Here is a 14,641-nt window from a genome sequence, read left to right as displayed (position 1 = left end):
CATTTATAGACTACAGCAACACAAGGAAAAGCATCTGCAAGAGCCCACCCCGGGGGCCCAGCATGGGCTCAAGGAGCTACTTTCAACGTGTAACGCATGCCAAATTAGGGAAAGATGTTTCCATTGCTTTCCAGAGGGGCTGTGGGCTAGCATGAACTCTGCACAGCCGTGCTCCAATCTGGCCCAGCGTAACAGACCTAGACCAGCTTTAAACTCAGCGTGGTACTCAGCAGCATAAAGCAAAGTCATGTAATTCCAGGAAGAGCAGGCCCTACAGACTGTGCACATTTAATGTAAAGAAAGCCCAACTCATTCTTTAATGTAGTGAGGTTCCACCAAGGGAAATACAAGATGGCCTGGGAAAGGGCAGTGACTTGCATCTGCCTGATTTTTTTGTCTCACTCCCTTTGAAGAGAAAACGGTCAGGATTGCTTCCCTCCACACTGCGATGATACCACGTTCAGAGCCAAGTGTCTGATCCTACTGACGCCGACTGTTGTTCTCACCTGGTAGCTTATGAGGAGCGGGGTGTTGGGGACAGCAGGAACATGGTCATTCGAACTGTTTAAGCCAGCGAACAATCTGCTGGGTGAGAACGGCTGGAACAGAAAGGGTGCAGGTGAGAAAGCAGACTTAACCCTCAGCCCTCCAACCCCAACAAGTGCGAAAATACAACAACAGTAAAGATACTTGTGCTCTGTACTCAGCTCTTACACCCTGATGTTGTTGGTGGACTTTAATACTTTCTGTTTGAGAATGAAAACCCCTGGGCAATAATTCTGGAAGCTAATAAATCTTGGAAATGCCATACACACCTTTGTCAACACACACACAGGGAATAACTGACCAAGGTAAATACATTCCCGCAAGAAGCGTGAACATTTTGCATGTGTGCTCACATGTGATGAAAGCCTGCAGGGATGCATGTCCTCCCACGCTGTGGGACCGGAGTCTTTCTGCCAAACTACACAGCATCAAGACAGGTCATTCCAAAATGCCACGTTTTGCTTTAAACATGAGATCTCGGGCATAAGATTCTCGGGGCGGGATCATGTGTCTTATTCTGAACTGGCAAGTCCAGCTGAGAACTCTGGGGTGGATTTGCTAATGGAAAAGAATTGGCATCACTTTGGGGACCAGATGGGGGGACAGGAGTACAGCCAAGGAGATCCAAACAGGAGGAATGGGAAAGACTGAACAAAACTACGACTGAAAGCCATCGCTGGGAAAGGACCGAGCATTAAATCAGAATACTGACACTTTACATCTTACAAACTGCCCTTGAGGCAGGCATTTACTTCACGATTTTGCATTTTTGTTTCTAACATTAAAACCACTGTTCAAAGTAATTAGATAACTGCACCAGAATGCAACCTGTGGTCAGCACCAATTATCAGCTGTCCCGAGGTCAAGGATTGCCTGAGACCACCAAAGCCTGCACACCTCCAGCTGCCCCGCAGGCTCACCTCGCCCTGCAGAGAGCAGCAGGACCTCCACTGGTGGGGACCTCCGCTCCAGAGACCAACCATGAGGCCCAGGAGCTCAAACCACACCAAGACTCCCACCAGGCCAGTGACAATGGGGTCAGGCTGCCGTACGAGCTGCCGGGTCTCTCAGGCACCAACTGCTGTCTCAGAGTTAACGGTGGCTTTGGACCATCCAGCCCACCGCACCGCCGCCGGCCAGGAGAGCTCCCAAGACACTCCCAGCTGGGAAGGCACAATCGAGGAGATCCTTTGTCTGCCCCCAAGCAAACAAAATCACACTGGAATTTCCCGACAGTGAGCGAGGTCAAGCCAGCAGCTCATGGCATCCAAAGCAATCAGCAACTTCAGAAGCAGCACTACTTCAAGTTTATAGCCTGTGAAGAGTGCCAGATGTACAAAGAGACCCATGCTCCACCAGCAGAACTGAAAGATGGGAAGTTCTTAAGCATAAACACTCAGATTATTTCCTTTTTTTAAATTTAAAAAAAAAAAAAGAAAGAAAGAAAGAAAAAAACACCCTCCATTACTGGAAGCCTGAGTCAGAATTACCAGAAGGAAGCTGGACGGAAGAGCTATTTTCAGTGCCAACAAATCTGGAGAGCAGGTGAAACATCTCCACCTACAAATCTGAGCTCAGTATAAGTTTCTTCTTGGGCGAGAGAAAGGCCCAGATCTGCTGGAATAGCAGGACACGGTTCTCTCAGCTCTCACAGCAGAAAGCTGATGCAGGTCTGGTTTTGCATCATGCAATCTTCAAAGTATAAATCCCTGCTACCCCAATTCAGCAACGTGACTTTGGCACACAGCATTTCACCTCAGGTATTGCAAAGGAAGAGCCAGAAACCCTGGTTGTTTGGGGCACTGAAAAACTAACTGCAGAGCCGAGAACATGCTGTGAGGGCCAATCCAGGTGGGACCAGGAGCTATCGTGGGTGATACATCATCTTGCTCTAGATCGAACTTGTACAATTCCTTCCTTTCTCTACTCTCGCTCACCTCCCAGTTTGATTTTCTCCTTCCTCTACGCTACATACCTACAAACATTAACAGAAGAGGCATACAAAGCCTAGATGAGAACGTTTCATTCAGTGAAGTCGCAGACAACTGCACAAAGACTCGGTCTTACTCCATTTTTTTCCTCTTTGCATTATTCTCTGTTTTGCCCCATCTTGCCGTGACTTCCACAAGAAAAGCAGCAGTCACATCTGGCTGACAAGCCAGCTCCCCTCTGCATAAATTCATTCCCTATGTATTGAGCTAGGAGAAGGGTGCTCGCATTTTTAAAGTGCTGAGAATGAGTCAGAAAAAAACTACATCAGCAGCTCACAAAAATTCTAGCTACAGGCTTCAGAGGCAGGGCTTTGCTTCCCCAGTCTTAAAAACATTGTAAACTCATGAAATGGTTGTGAGAAAACACAATGAACTATTTTAAAAAGATATTTCACAACTTCATTACAAACAAAGCAAGTGTGTTCGTCTGCTAACTCCTGCAAATATTTAACAGCGTAGCAGCTCTTCCCTCCGTGCCCATTCCTGAAATGATAAGCAGAGCCTACACATTATATACATCTTCTTTCTTCAGGGATAACAGCTCTCTGCACAGGGCAGATGAAGGCAGCTCTGCGCCCAGCCATTTCCTCCCCAATCACAAACACTCCACCTAAAGCTGCCGCACCGGGTACTTGAGATAAGGGTTTCTTAGAGAACTTGAAATGTGCAGCCTTGCACAGCCTCTGTTTTCTCAAATTTTGCTCTGTCCTTCTGCCTGTAAACCCACTCCCCCAGGCCAAGGGACAGCCGACAGAAAGAAGGGGGAAAGCTAAAATACGGATACAGGCTTTTCACACCGTGTCTTCAAACAGCTCCACGACAGAGGGCAGTTCTTTCTTATTTTCTTTTTTAAAGATGACAAGGTCCAAGGCTGCTCTTGTACCTGGGATCTACGCGTGGGTCTCACAGGCAGGATGCATCCAGCTTTGCTCATGAGATGCCCGACGTATCAGAGCTGTTTAGAGATTGCTGTTTCCGCTCCGCCTGAATCTCCAAGACTGAAATTCAGTCTCAATAAATTCACTTCTGTCCTGACAGCACAGCACGAGGCTGGCCATTGCTCTGGGTAAAGCTGACCGCACAGCTACAACCGACTGAATTCGCCTGGGTTACATACGGAGTAACATGACCAACGTCCAGTTTTGTACTGTAGCTTGGTAACTGCTCTGGCTACTCAAAAGCCAAAATTCCTGCAATTTTACGGAAAATGATGGTGGTGTAATGATGTGGGAAGGGACAGGGAAAGATTATCTGAATTGCTTGTATACTGGTGCAGGATACCAGCAAAGTCTCTGTCCTGTACTGAATGTTACAGCAAGGAATCTTTTCTTTGGCACTGCCTCAAGATTTTGCAACAGATCACTTGTTTGCTTCCTTTAGCAACAACAAAAAAAGCATATTTGAAATTCAGGTAATAAAGCAGTTGCCAATCACGAGTCAATCTGACAATCCATTTACCTAGTGTCCTTCCTGTGAGTCACCTCCTCCCATGCAAAAACGAAACTGAGATCTCCTGACTAGGATGTACTTAACTGACACCTCTTCAAGGAATGTCAAACTCCCCAAAAAAGCAACCAACCCCCCCCCCAGCCACCTCTGTATTCAGACAGCACAGATAAGACAACGTTTAAAGCAGCTAGAGATTCTTTTCAAAAGGAAGTAGTTTATAAATGGAATTCCAAGGAGTTAATTGGCCTTATCTGAACCTAAGTGCTCCGCAGGACAACCAGGGGCGAGGGGAGAACGTGAAGAACAGCATGCAAGGAGGAGACGCTGCTCTGCTACAGTCAGATGAGTTAGTCTCACAGTTACACGACACATATTTGTTTCTCACTTGCATTCTTTACGTTGGATTCTGAACAGCTTTTCCCAGTAAGTTTTCTACTGTATACTCCACAGACACAAACGTACAAGCTCTTTTAGGCATCGAGTATCTCAACCAGAGTTCACACGTTTAGAAACAAGACACCACAGAACTACTTCCATAGTGATTTAGGCTACTATGTAAAAAAAAAAAAAAATGAAAAAAGGAGACGAGGAGTAATAAGGCACATGCCTTCTCTGTCTTGGGGGATGGATCTGTTTTCTAGCTGTTTTAATCATCCAGTTTACAAGCCTGTGATGTCTGTGGCCATTTCTTTGGTTCAAATAGTTCAGCTCTCTTCCTGCTGTCTCAAACTTCAGGTTCAAACTGGTGCAAAGTCCAAGGCAGGCAGGAGCTTCGATTTCCCGAGTCGCAGGCCAGGACCCTCGCCACCAAGCCACACTCCTTCAACCTGACCCGTCACCGAGCCACACAGCAGCAGCATTTCAAAGCAGAACTGCCGCCAAGACTCTTATTTCCACGCTGTGACAAACAGCCAGCATTCATCACAGAAACACAGTCAGACACTACAATAACTGCAAAATGCAGCCTCTAAAAACATGACAGAACCTCACAATACAACAGCGACTAAAGCACGGCATGCCAGATTGCCTCCTGGGGCATTCACGTGAATGATTTTCCCCCACAATCTTCATAAGACAATGACCTACAAAGGAAACCTGAACGGGCAGCTGGGCATCCACTGCGAGAGCCGAGAGACAGCCGTTCAGCAGTTGTGTACAACACCGGTTCCAACAACAACCAAGGCCGGTGGCTACCCCGTAGTGACTGATACCAGGTTGTGCAACAGTGAGTAATCAGTCCCAACAGATGAAGGAAAACAGATGGCAGAGGCTGGTAAAAACGCACAGAACCACATGCTGCTGTGGGACTGCTGGGAGATCACATGCCCAGGAAAACTCAGATGTAAAAGCTTGCAGGGACTTGGACTCACAAAGTAAACACAAATGGTTAGTCTTAAGTTGAGACAGAGTTTGGTTTTTACTCATTGTTACTAAAATATTTGCCATGGAGAATAAACGGTGGCAGCTGCTGCGGGGACAGTTAATGATCTATGTCACGGTGCTTCTCCTCAAGTCCAACTCTCCATCACTCCTGAGCACCCTGTTGCAGGCTGGACTTGCTGAATGTTTTAGGGACACATCTCCCTCGTGATCGCCTCCCTGCCACAGCTGTCAGAAGAAAAGCTAGCGCCTGCGCCACGCTCAAAGAGCACATGTATCCCTTTGAGGATGTCCAGGATCTCTCCTGCTTCCAGGAGACTAAAGTATGTGTAATCACATCACCCCTTCCCTCCTTGAGTGAAGCTGGTAATAGCGAAATAACATCATCACACCGCAACTTCACCCCTGTAGGGAATTGGGTTGGATTCTTAATTCCTTGGTGAAAACACCACGGGATGAAGCCTGAGGTATGTAGAGTCTGATGGGGAAGATGGAAGAGGAGTGGCCCGTACCTGTATTTGGTTCTGCTGCGTCGTGCTCACATCGCATAACGCTGGTGCATGGTTCAGACTATCGGCAGACAAGAAGTCCTTAGAATCCACAATGTCAGAGAGGGAATCCGCAGGGGACGAGAAGAGGGAGTTGTTGTTGGAGAGCTCATCGAGGTATGAAGAGTCCTGAAACGGAGAAATAACCGCAGTTAGAGGAGGCAGGATGAGAAGACCAGAGAGCTCCTTTCTCACACCTACTCATCCAGGAAGTTTTAATTTCTTGCTGTTAAATGAGCAGCTCTGTTACTTCATGCTCCACAAAACTTAGAAATTAACTTGTAAATGAGGACATGCTCCAAGCAGCTGTTTTAAAATCTCAGTTTCTTGAAAACAGAGGAAAAAGATTGACTGGACAGAAGTGCCGGAACACGTTCAAGGCTAACTCGGACTGTGCGCATCTCTGCGTACAGAGGAGCCAAAGAAAGAGGAGCATTGACAGAGCGTCAGTCACCTCAGCTTTGTATTTGATTAAAAAGACTGCTGAGGGGTGAAAAGTCCTCAGCCAAAGGACTCAAGTATTTCATTCACGCGCAGAAGCCCACAGGGTACCAGCTACCCCTGACAACGACACAGCCGTTTAACTGTGATTTATAACACAGCAACACCTGGGGGCTCTGGAAAAAATTGGTCTCCTCATGGCAGGTTCTGCCCAAACACGGCTGCCAGGAGGAAGGGGGAAGGAGCGCCAGTGTCATCTGGATTTGCATCTAGATAAATCTCGGCAGATCTGCCAATGCTTTTCCCAAGGGCATGCCACAGTCCAAACACGAAGGGAACGTGCTTCAGTGACGAGGATCAGGCTCTGCCCTCGCTCTTTTGCTGGTGCCTGCGCTGAGACGGCTTACAATTGTTTTATTTTGTGCCAACCCAGTGCTGACGTTGGTTTGAGCCATGTGGACTCTGGCTCAGAAAGAGCCTTCCGTCCCCTCCCTACCAGCAATTTCTTGTCTGGTTTTTCAAATTTCAGGTGGCAAAAACCAACAGCTGAAAAGCACGTCTTACTCCACGTCTTTAGCTCGGGCACAGATCACGGCACCTTCCCCAAGTCCATGACAGCACCTCAGCTCTCCTTCCACATCAAACACCACTTTCAAACTTTTTCAAAGCAGAACAACTTTGTCTGCTGTTTACTGAAGAGCACCGTACTTCAAAATGCCAAGCTCCAGCACGCAGGTCCTGCTGGAGACATGTCCCAGAGGAACACGCAGACAGACCAACAGGTCTTTCTTGGTGCCTCACAGGACCCCGCCAGCACGGATCGGTTTTGTAGTTCTTCTCGAGGGTCGGGTTTGTCAGCACACAGCCAGCTCAAGCTCTCCACTAGGTCAGATAACCAAACGAGTGCGATAATACTGCAGCGCAGCTGGACGACAGCCGCAGTCTCTGATATTTGGAGAAATCGCTGTTCATTTCCAGTTAAGGGCCAATTTCCTACTACAAGGCAGAAAGGCAGCCAAAGATTTTAAAAGTCACTTAGCCCTGCCTGACATAAAATCATGAACAGCTGAGCCTGCTTGCGCTATTCCTAAGGGCTTCAAGCCAAGAGTTGGGTCAGAGTCCCCTCCGACTGCTATCAAAAGTTATGTTTTTTCTGAGTTTAAAGCCATCAGGACACATCCCCTTCACCTTCTTCCCAGATATGCCTCATTTGGCACCCAAGAAGACAGTCTCTACTCCAAAGCCGTAGGTGCTGGCGCTGGCAGCTGTGCAAGAGCACCGACACACTAACACGAAGGTGAGCAGTAACAGAGATCGTGGGCACGATGTGTAAAGTTTGGATTCGTCAAAATCCAACTGCGAGGACCCAAAGGCTTAATGAGGAAGGGCTGTTCGTTAGGCTGTGCTACCAGGGCAGTACTGCTATGCCGGACACCCTCCCGCTAGCACCGGTACCTGTGCTACTGTGTGACACCGCTGCTGCCTGCGTGACAGCAGACGGGCAGCGTTTCCTGTGCAGCTCTTACTCTTGATATTTCTGTGGCTATTTTAGGATTACCAGAAACCAAGGCTTTTCAGAGACTGCAGCAGTCACCTAGATTTATCATCTCGGAATTAAGTGATGTCTGGAAATAGGACTGTGCTTCACACTCGAGAAACCAGGAGAACACTTGGGGAAACGTGGCATTTCTCAGCCAGAGCAAGCGCCTCGTGTATCCTGCAGCAACCTGCCTGCCTACCCCCCACAGCCTTGAGCTCCTGATCTGGAGTTCTGTACGGGCAGTATGTGAGGATTCAAGCTAACACTGTTCATGCTATTCAGATATTTTCTCCCCATTAACTCCCACCTCCCAAGGTCTGTAGCCTCTCAGCCCTCTGCAGAGACACTTGCCGATTACCTTGAAGCACTGTGCTGCTGAAACAAGCCACCATCTCCCCTTGCTGTCCTCACCAGGCTCCTGCCTCTTCCTCTGGACCCAAGAGCCCAAGAACCAGCGCTGCAGGAGTTCAGCAGCCTCTGGACTGTCACCATGATCTGCACTCCTGTGCTACCACACCTCTTCAGATCCATCCGGGACACGGTAAAGCAGAAACCATTGACATCTGGGCTTAGGAGGAGAGTTTCACACTTCACCTCATGCTACGCTCTCATATCACGCTTGGTATAAACCAGTTTAGATCAATTTTGTAGCAACACTTTCCCAAAGAGAGGGAAGTGTCAGGCTGGAATAGCAGCGGGACACGTGAAAGGACTGTAACACAACCCGGGACACCCCCAAGCACCCTCCGTCTTCCCAAGCCTGGCCCCTTCCATCCCCCAGCGCAGGCTCCAGCCCCACCATCTCCACCACCGCTCTCTGCTCAGGGCACTGGACTGAAATGGGGAAGAGGAAATCGGCCTCCAAGCCAGAGGGAGGATAATATTAGTCCTGGAAATGACTGCAGCGAGCCCATCCTCTTGCAGTATTACAAGGCATTAGTCACAAACTTTGAGTCTCCCATTTGCCTTACCTAATTACATTATCTAAAGAGCACTAAACTAGTCACGGGCTGGATCCCAGCCCTGCAGAGCTTACAGTGCAACCCCAGTAAATTAGACTTGCTTACATACAAGATGCAGTGTAATTGTTTAATACAGGGCCGTACCAATAACTGCAACCCGTGTCATTATAAACCATGCCTCGACTAATTACCCCACTGGTTTATATGGAGCAAACAGGAGCAGCTACCTTAGTCTCCGCAAGGGAAAGGAAGGATCATCACCTAAACCATCGGCTCGTGAAATGACAGAGCGAGCAAAAGGACTCCTTTCCTCAGCGGGATAAAGCCGCTGTCAGACGCACTGATGCTGGGTACAGCTGATCCCAGCCAGGAGAGACCCTCGGCCAAAAGGTGCCAAGCCCCTGCGTGCAGACAGAAGCTGAAAAGGAGACAAAGACGTTGGGAGTAGAACAAATGGCCCAAGAACCACGAAGAGTGAGGTTACAGGTCCAGCAAGTGCTGGAAAGGGGCAATGAGCCGAGCGGAGGGACCGTGAAGCCAGCCCCCAGATCTGGAACACGCTGCTTCTGCTTTGTCTGGCGTGCTTGAGAAGCTGCTCAGCGAAATCGTTCCAGAGAGGTCACCCGTCTCAGCCGTCTGGATTTGAAACAAGTTATTTTGTCCCTGCTTAAGACTGATTAGTAAGAATTTTAAATTTTTCTCGTTGGAAATAAGAGGTTTTTACTGTAATAGCACTTATTTTATGCTTCAGTGGAAGTAAAATCTCAGCAACAGATGGAAGTTATCCCACAAGGCAGGATCTTTATTTCAAATGCTATTCCGCAACCATTCTCTACATAAATCTTATTTCTGGAATTAGACTATTTACTGGGGTGGGGTGGGGGGGTGTTGTGTTTGGGCGTTTTTTTTTTCAGATTTTTGTATTTGCTTTCTCCAACCTCCCCAATTTAGCATAGCCTGCAACCAAAATCCAGAGAGCACTGGATCATCACTCCAGATGATCGTGCTCCAGAGAGCATGCAGATCATCACTGGTAGGAGGGTTTGCTCCCAGGGGCTGGCAGACCTGCTTTGCCTCCACACTCCGCTGCACCAGGACAGCGAACCCTGGCTGAAACGCTGGCTTGAAGATCTCAATCCTGAGCGCTGTGTCTCACAGCACAGACTTTTCCCAGTTTCTCCCGTTACAGAAGGACAGACACAAAGAGATCTTGCAGTCTGATGTGAAAACATCACTCAGAACTAACCACTCGAGTCAGAGATGAAGCGTATAGAAGCCCGCTGTAAAACAGCAAAGGGACGATTCCCTTACAGCGGGGCGACTGCTTAATGCAGAATTTTATAAGCTGTCAAGAAGCAGCCAATGCATAGGCTATGCACAGCTGCTGGCTCTGGGTCCCACCAGCATGTTCTTTTTTTACACTGAGGTTGAAACAACATCAACATACTAGAACAGGAGATAGAGGATCACAAATCATTGTCTGGGCTTCATATCAGAAGACGCTCTAGTAAGTGACTTGATAAATCAATGATAATAATTTGCTGCACTTCCAAACTGTGATTCAAATGAGTTGCCAGTTGATGCTACTATGGCACACACTATCATTATCCCAAACCAGAAAAGTTATCAAAACCAAGAATTAACTCCCTAGAAAAGATCAGGAAAAAAAATCGAGGTAAACTAACCCAAATGCTTAACCTTTCTCCCAGCCACTGGAAACAGGTCAGTGCCCTTAGCCAAAGCATGGTCTTTGTTAAAAATAATGAAAGAACAGGTGAAGTCTAAATACAGAAGGAGCATGCATCCGAAAAATATTTTTTGCCATGAAGCCATCAATATAAATGGTTTATTTGCTCACAGTCCAGACACAGAGGAAACAAATACTCCTTCTGCACAGCAACTATCGATTGCTCTGTTACACAGCACACAGTTGATAGGGGATTTAAAAAAATAAACATATATACACAGGCACACAGAAATACACATATGCGAACAGAGCTACACTGCCAGACAAGAAAGATTTGATTCCTCAAGAATCACAGATTAAACAAATTATGTTTCAGGGAAAACAGAATCAGGAATTAACAGCTGCAATGTAAGCAGCCAATCACTAAAAGAAAATCTTTTAGCTGCCAAACCCCAAAGTCTTTCTAAATATGGGGCAAAACTTGCAGGCTTAAGGGTTCAGTGCTCTGGCTGGCAAGCGTTTCCCTTGCTTTTCTGTACCCGGCATCTGGTTTAAAAATAAAACTCCTGAAAGCCATTACCACTACATAAAGACACTGATCAATTCTCCACACAGCTCCTTTTCCTCCAAGTTTCACAGTTAGTGACCAAGTTCTAACCGACAGGAACAGTCTCCAAGTACCACACGCTTCAGCAAAACACAAATCACATCTTCGGCACAGCGAATCTGCTCCCACTGCCTTGCATCCAGAGCCATCACCCCAAAACCTCTGCTGCCACTGCAAAAATTACGGGGGACACAGAAGCCGGGGGCAGCAGCTGGAGCTGGCTACCCTCACAAACAAAACACACAAGGAATTCCACAGAAAAGAGGAGAAAAAAAAAAAAAGAACCCCCAAAAAAAACCCTCAGGCATTACCTTGTAGAGAGATGGGAACTTTAGCCAGAACTGCATTTGGGACATTTTAAAACAGCATTCAGTTTGCTGTCAGCAGAGCAGGACTTGGATGAAGCAGTAAGGTGAGGTTTTTCAGTATATAATGGAGAAAGGTCTTCATTCATGACCGCGACAGCAGCACCAGCCAGGAAGAGAGCTCATCAAGGGTTTTTAAAAATTAACATGCAGAAGAAAGGAGTGAAAATGGAGGAAAAAGGGACAGCCATACAGCACGTCTGTCCTAAGCCCGGGGAAATTTGCATATAGTGTTTAGTCATGGAGAGTGCTCTTACTTCCTCTAAGTACAAGGGCTGACTTTCAGGAAATGATGCCTGCTTGGTAAGTCAGTGAAATTACTGGCAATGCGATGAGAATTACTGTATGTGGTGTAATTCAACCACAGATACACTGTAAACAAAGCTGTGCTCCGCGGGCGCAGCCAGACACGGGGCAGGAGAGGTCCGGGCAGGAGCCTGGCTCCTCTTGGCTCTTCCCACCCGGTCCGTCAAAGACAACACCAGCGTTTCCCCCAGCAGCTCCCACTTTGGGGCCGGGGGCTTCTGCCCTCCTCATTTCAGGGGCTCAGATGAAGTAATCAAACTGAAAAAGATTATGAAAAAGTATTCACAACTGGGGGGGGGGGGTGTGTTTGCCCAAAAGCCATGCGTTTTCTTTTGTCTTCAGTATCTGCCCCACCCCAAATATTGCAATTAGAAAAGGACTGGCCATTTTCTCCGGCTCAGACCTGGGCTGGACACTGCACTGCTCCATGGCCGGGAGCGCAGCTTTGGCAAAGCTCACTGCCAAACGCTCTTGGGCAGTCGTGCCACAAGAAGGGCAAGGAGAGGGGCTCAACCCGGCCAGCAAACCCAGCAGAGCACAAACCCCGCAGTGCAGAGGCACGTGGGGGGAGCAGAGGGGAACGCTGGCTGCAGATCTTCTCTCTGTTCCTGCTCCGAGTCTTTCCACACAACCACGGCACGGCTTCAAGCGAAACGCAGCTCGTCGCTGTTCTGCGTTAGAGCCGGCGCTCGGTGCCTGCTGCCATTGCCAAGGCAAGTGCTCTGGGGCCTCGTGCCGAGAACTGCTGGAAAATACCACGTCGCGAGGCACTTCTCAAAAAACCAAACTTTGGAGCAACAGAAGGCAGCAAAGCGCCTACCAGGCCCACAAGAGAGCGAATGAGCCTGCAGCAGGGCTTGTTTCCAGGGGCAGCTGCAGCACAGCAGTTCCACAGGGATTAATACATTAATAGCCCTTAATAACGAGGATCCACATTCCATCATGCGAGACACCTAGTCCAGAAGAAGTTTTTCAATAAGCAAACAGGAAAGAAAAATGCCTTTCCCCAGCACTCTGACTGCAGCCGGGGATGGTGGAGCCGCGGCAGGGAAAGCAAGGGAAGGGCAGCCCCAGCAGCCTTCGCCCCGGGAGGAGCCGGAGCATCGCTGCTGGCCCGTCCTCTTGTTAGAGCATGTTCCACCTCCCGGTGAAGGCTGCGAGCAGCCATGACACAGTGGTGCGCAGAAGAGGCGTTATTCTGCGGGACCCGTGGTGAAAACAAAGCATTTGGTTTCTGTGGGCAGCTGGTTTTGGGGGGGAGAGAGGCAGCGGGGTTTTCACTGCTGCTTTTATCTGAATTTGATTGTGTTTAATTAGCTGGCAGAGCCCTGGAGCTTGGGATAGGTGCTTTGATGATATGTTTGAAGTGAAGAGACCAAATACATTTTGGAAATCTTAATTAGTGACTTCCTTGCTGTGTGACCTTGATTAAACCACCGACTCTTACCCAAGACTACCAAGGTCTTGCTATTCATGCAGCCTTTAAAAAGCAGGTAGTTTATTTCCTCTTCCTTTCCTGTTAGTGGACAAACGGAGCAAAATGTGGGCAACAAAACTGGACCGCCAAAAGGAAGCAAGATGTATGACACTGTTATAGATAACCAGGACTGCTAAATTGATTTTGCAAGACCACAGTAATATAATCACAGAAGATAATCCACTGAGAAACCGCCACCTGGAATTTTAACAACCTGTCCTAGGGGAGAAGGCATGCCACTGTAGTTCTGCAATTAATTCGTGAACACACATGCTGACAGACAGGGACAGCAAAGCAGAAGTATTCCAGCATTTACATTAATTTGACTTGCCATCTTCCAGCAAAACCTGAAAAGTTGCTTACTTTGTTGGGCAACCTTCTCAAATCCTCCACCACCTCCTAACCACTGACCTACAGGACAGCTGCCTCAATGCACAGATGCTTTCTTGAAAGCTTGTGCTGAACTTGTAGGAGAGCAGAGATACAAATCAATATAGACTGATGCACTCATACAGGAGAAGACCTGGCCACTCATCACCCACACACAACCAAAGAGCCCAGGACTAAATTTCCTGAAATATCTAGCTGCCAAAGGCGGGGGTTTCAGATGTGACCTGGTGAGACACTTGTGAAAAAGCCATCAGGCCCCCAACGTCTCTGCAGGCCAAGCTGGTGGGTACCCACCCTGTGCAAACAGGTGGCTGCACACGCTGGAGGGACACTCGAGCAACAATTAGGATGTATTATCAGATCGCAGCAACACGGTGTGCAAAAATAAGTCTAAGAGTAGCTACAGTGTGGAAGAGTACTGAATATCCGAACACTGCTGTTTGTCCGAACAGGGTTGGGTTTTTTGCAGAGGGATTACAGACTGTGACTCGCTTTTCCTGCTCCCATGGCACGACTGGTTTCACCCAGTCAGATGAAGGCTTTGCTTGGCATTTTGGCCATTTTGAGAACCCAGAGCCATTCCTGCCAGGCGCAGGGCAGCCGCCACTTTGGCTTCAAAAGCAAGCGAGAGGAAGCAAGGTGCATGGTGAGTGACTGCACCGAGCAGCTTTGACAAGCTGAGACCACAAATGGTTTCTTTTTAAAACAGACACTAAGAACAAGGATAAGGAAGCAGCTGGTAGGTATTTTATAACCAGAGCCAAAATGCAGCATGTGCGAGGGGGGGGTTTGGACCGGCAAGCCTTGCCAGCACACAGCTCCCTTGAGGACTGGAAACTGGGAAGGGAATCGCTGCTTGTTCAGGAACGGGGACAGGACCAGGAGCCAGCCTGCCACCAAGCAAGCGCAGAGGGGAACTCCCAGGCTGGGTTCCTTCTAAAATAAAGAGAAA

The 14,641-nt window shown here is 48.2% G+C and overlaps 1 protein-coding gene across 8 annotated transcripts in view; it reads right to left on the bottom strand.

The window, feature by feature from the left end:
- SBNO2 (strawberry notch homolog 2) overlaps positions 1-14,641 on the bottom strand; it is a 63,611-nt gene that overhangs the window by 18,950 nt on the left and 30,020 nt on the right. For 7 of the 8 annotated variants that reach the window (XM_054805339.1, XM_054805338.1, XM_054805344.1 and 4 more), the window contains 2 exons: positions 5,879-6,043; positions 507-599 (listed from right to left, as the gene is read on the bottom strand). In XM_054805339.1, the coding sequence (XP_054661314.1) occupies positions 507-599; positions 5,879-6,043 (258 nt within the window). Of the gene's footprint in view, positions 1-506; positions 600-5,878; positions 6,044-11,462; positions 11,752-14,641 lie in introns of those variants that run through there. The other variant, XM_054805343.1, reaches the window with a different exon arrangement.

The sequence above is a fragment of the Grus americana genome, chromosome 28 (genome assembly GCF_028858705.1).
Source record: "Grus americana isolate bGruAme1 chromosome 28, bGruAme1.mat, whole genome shotgun sequence".
Classification (NCBI taxonomy): Eukaryota; Metazoa; Chordata; class Aves; order Gruiformes; family Gruidae; genus Grus; species Grus americana.
The sequence above is the reverse complement of the archived record's forward strand: the minus strand, read 5'-3'. Positions and strand labels throughout refer to the sequence as shown.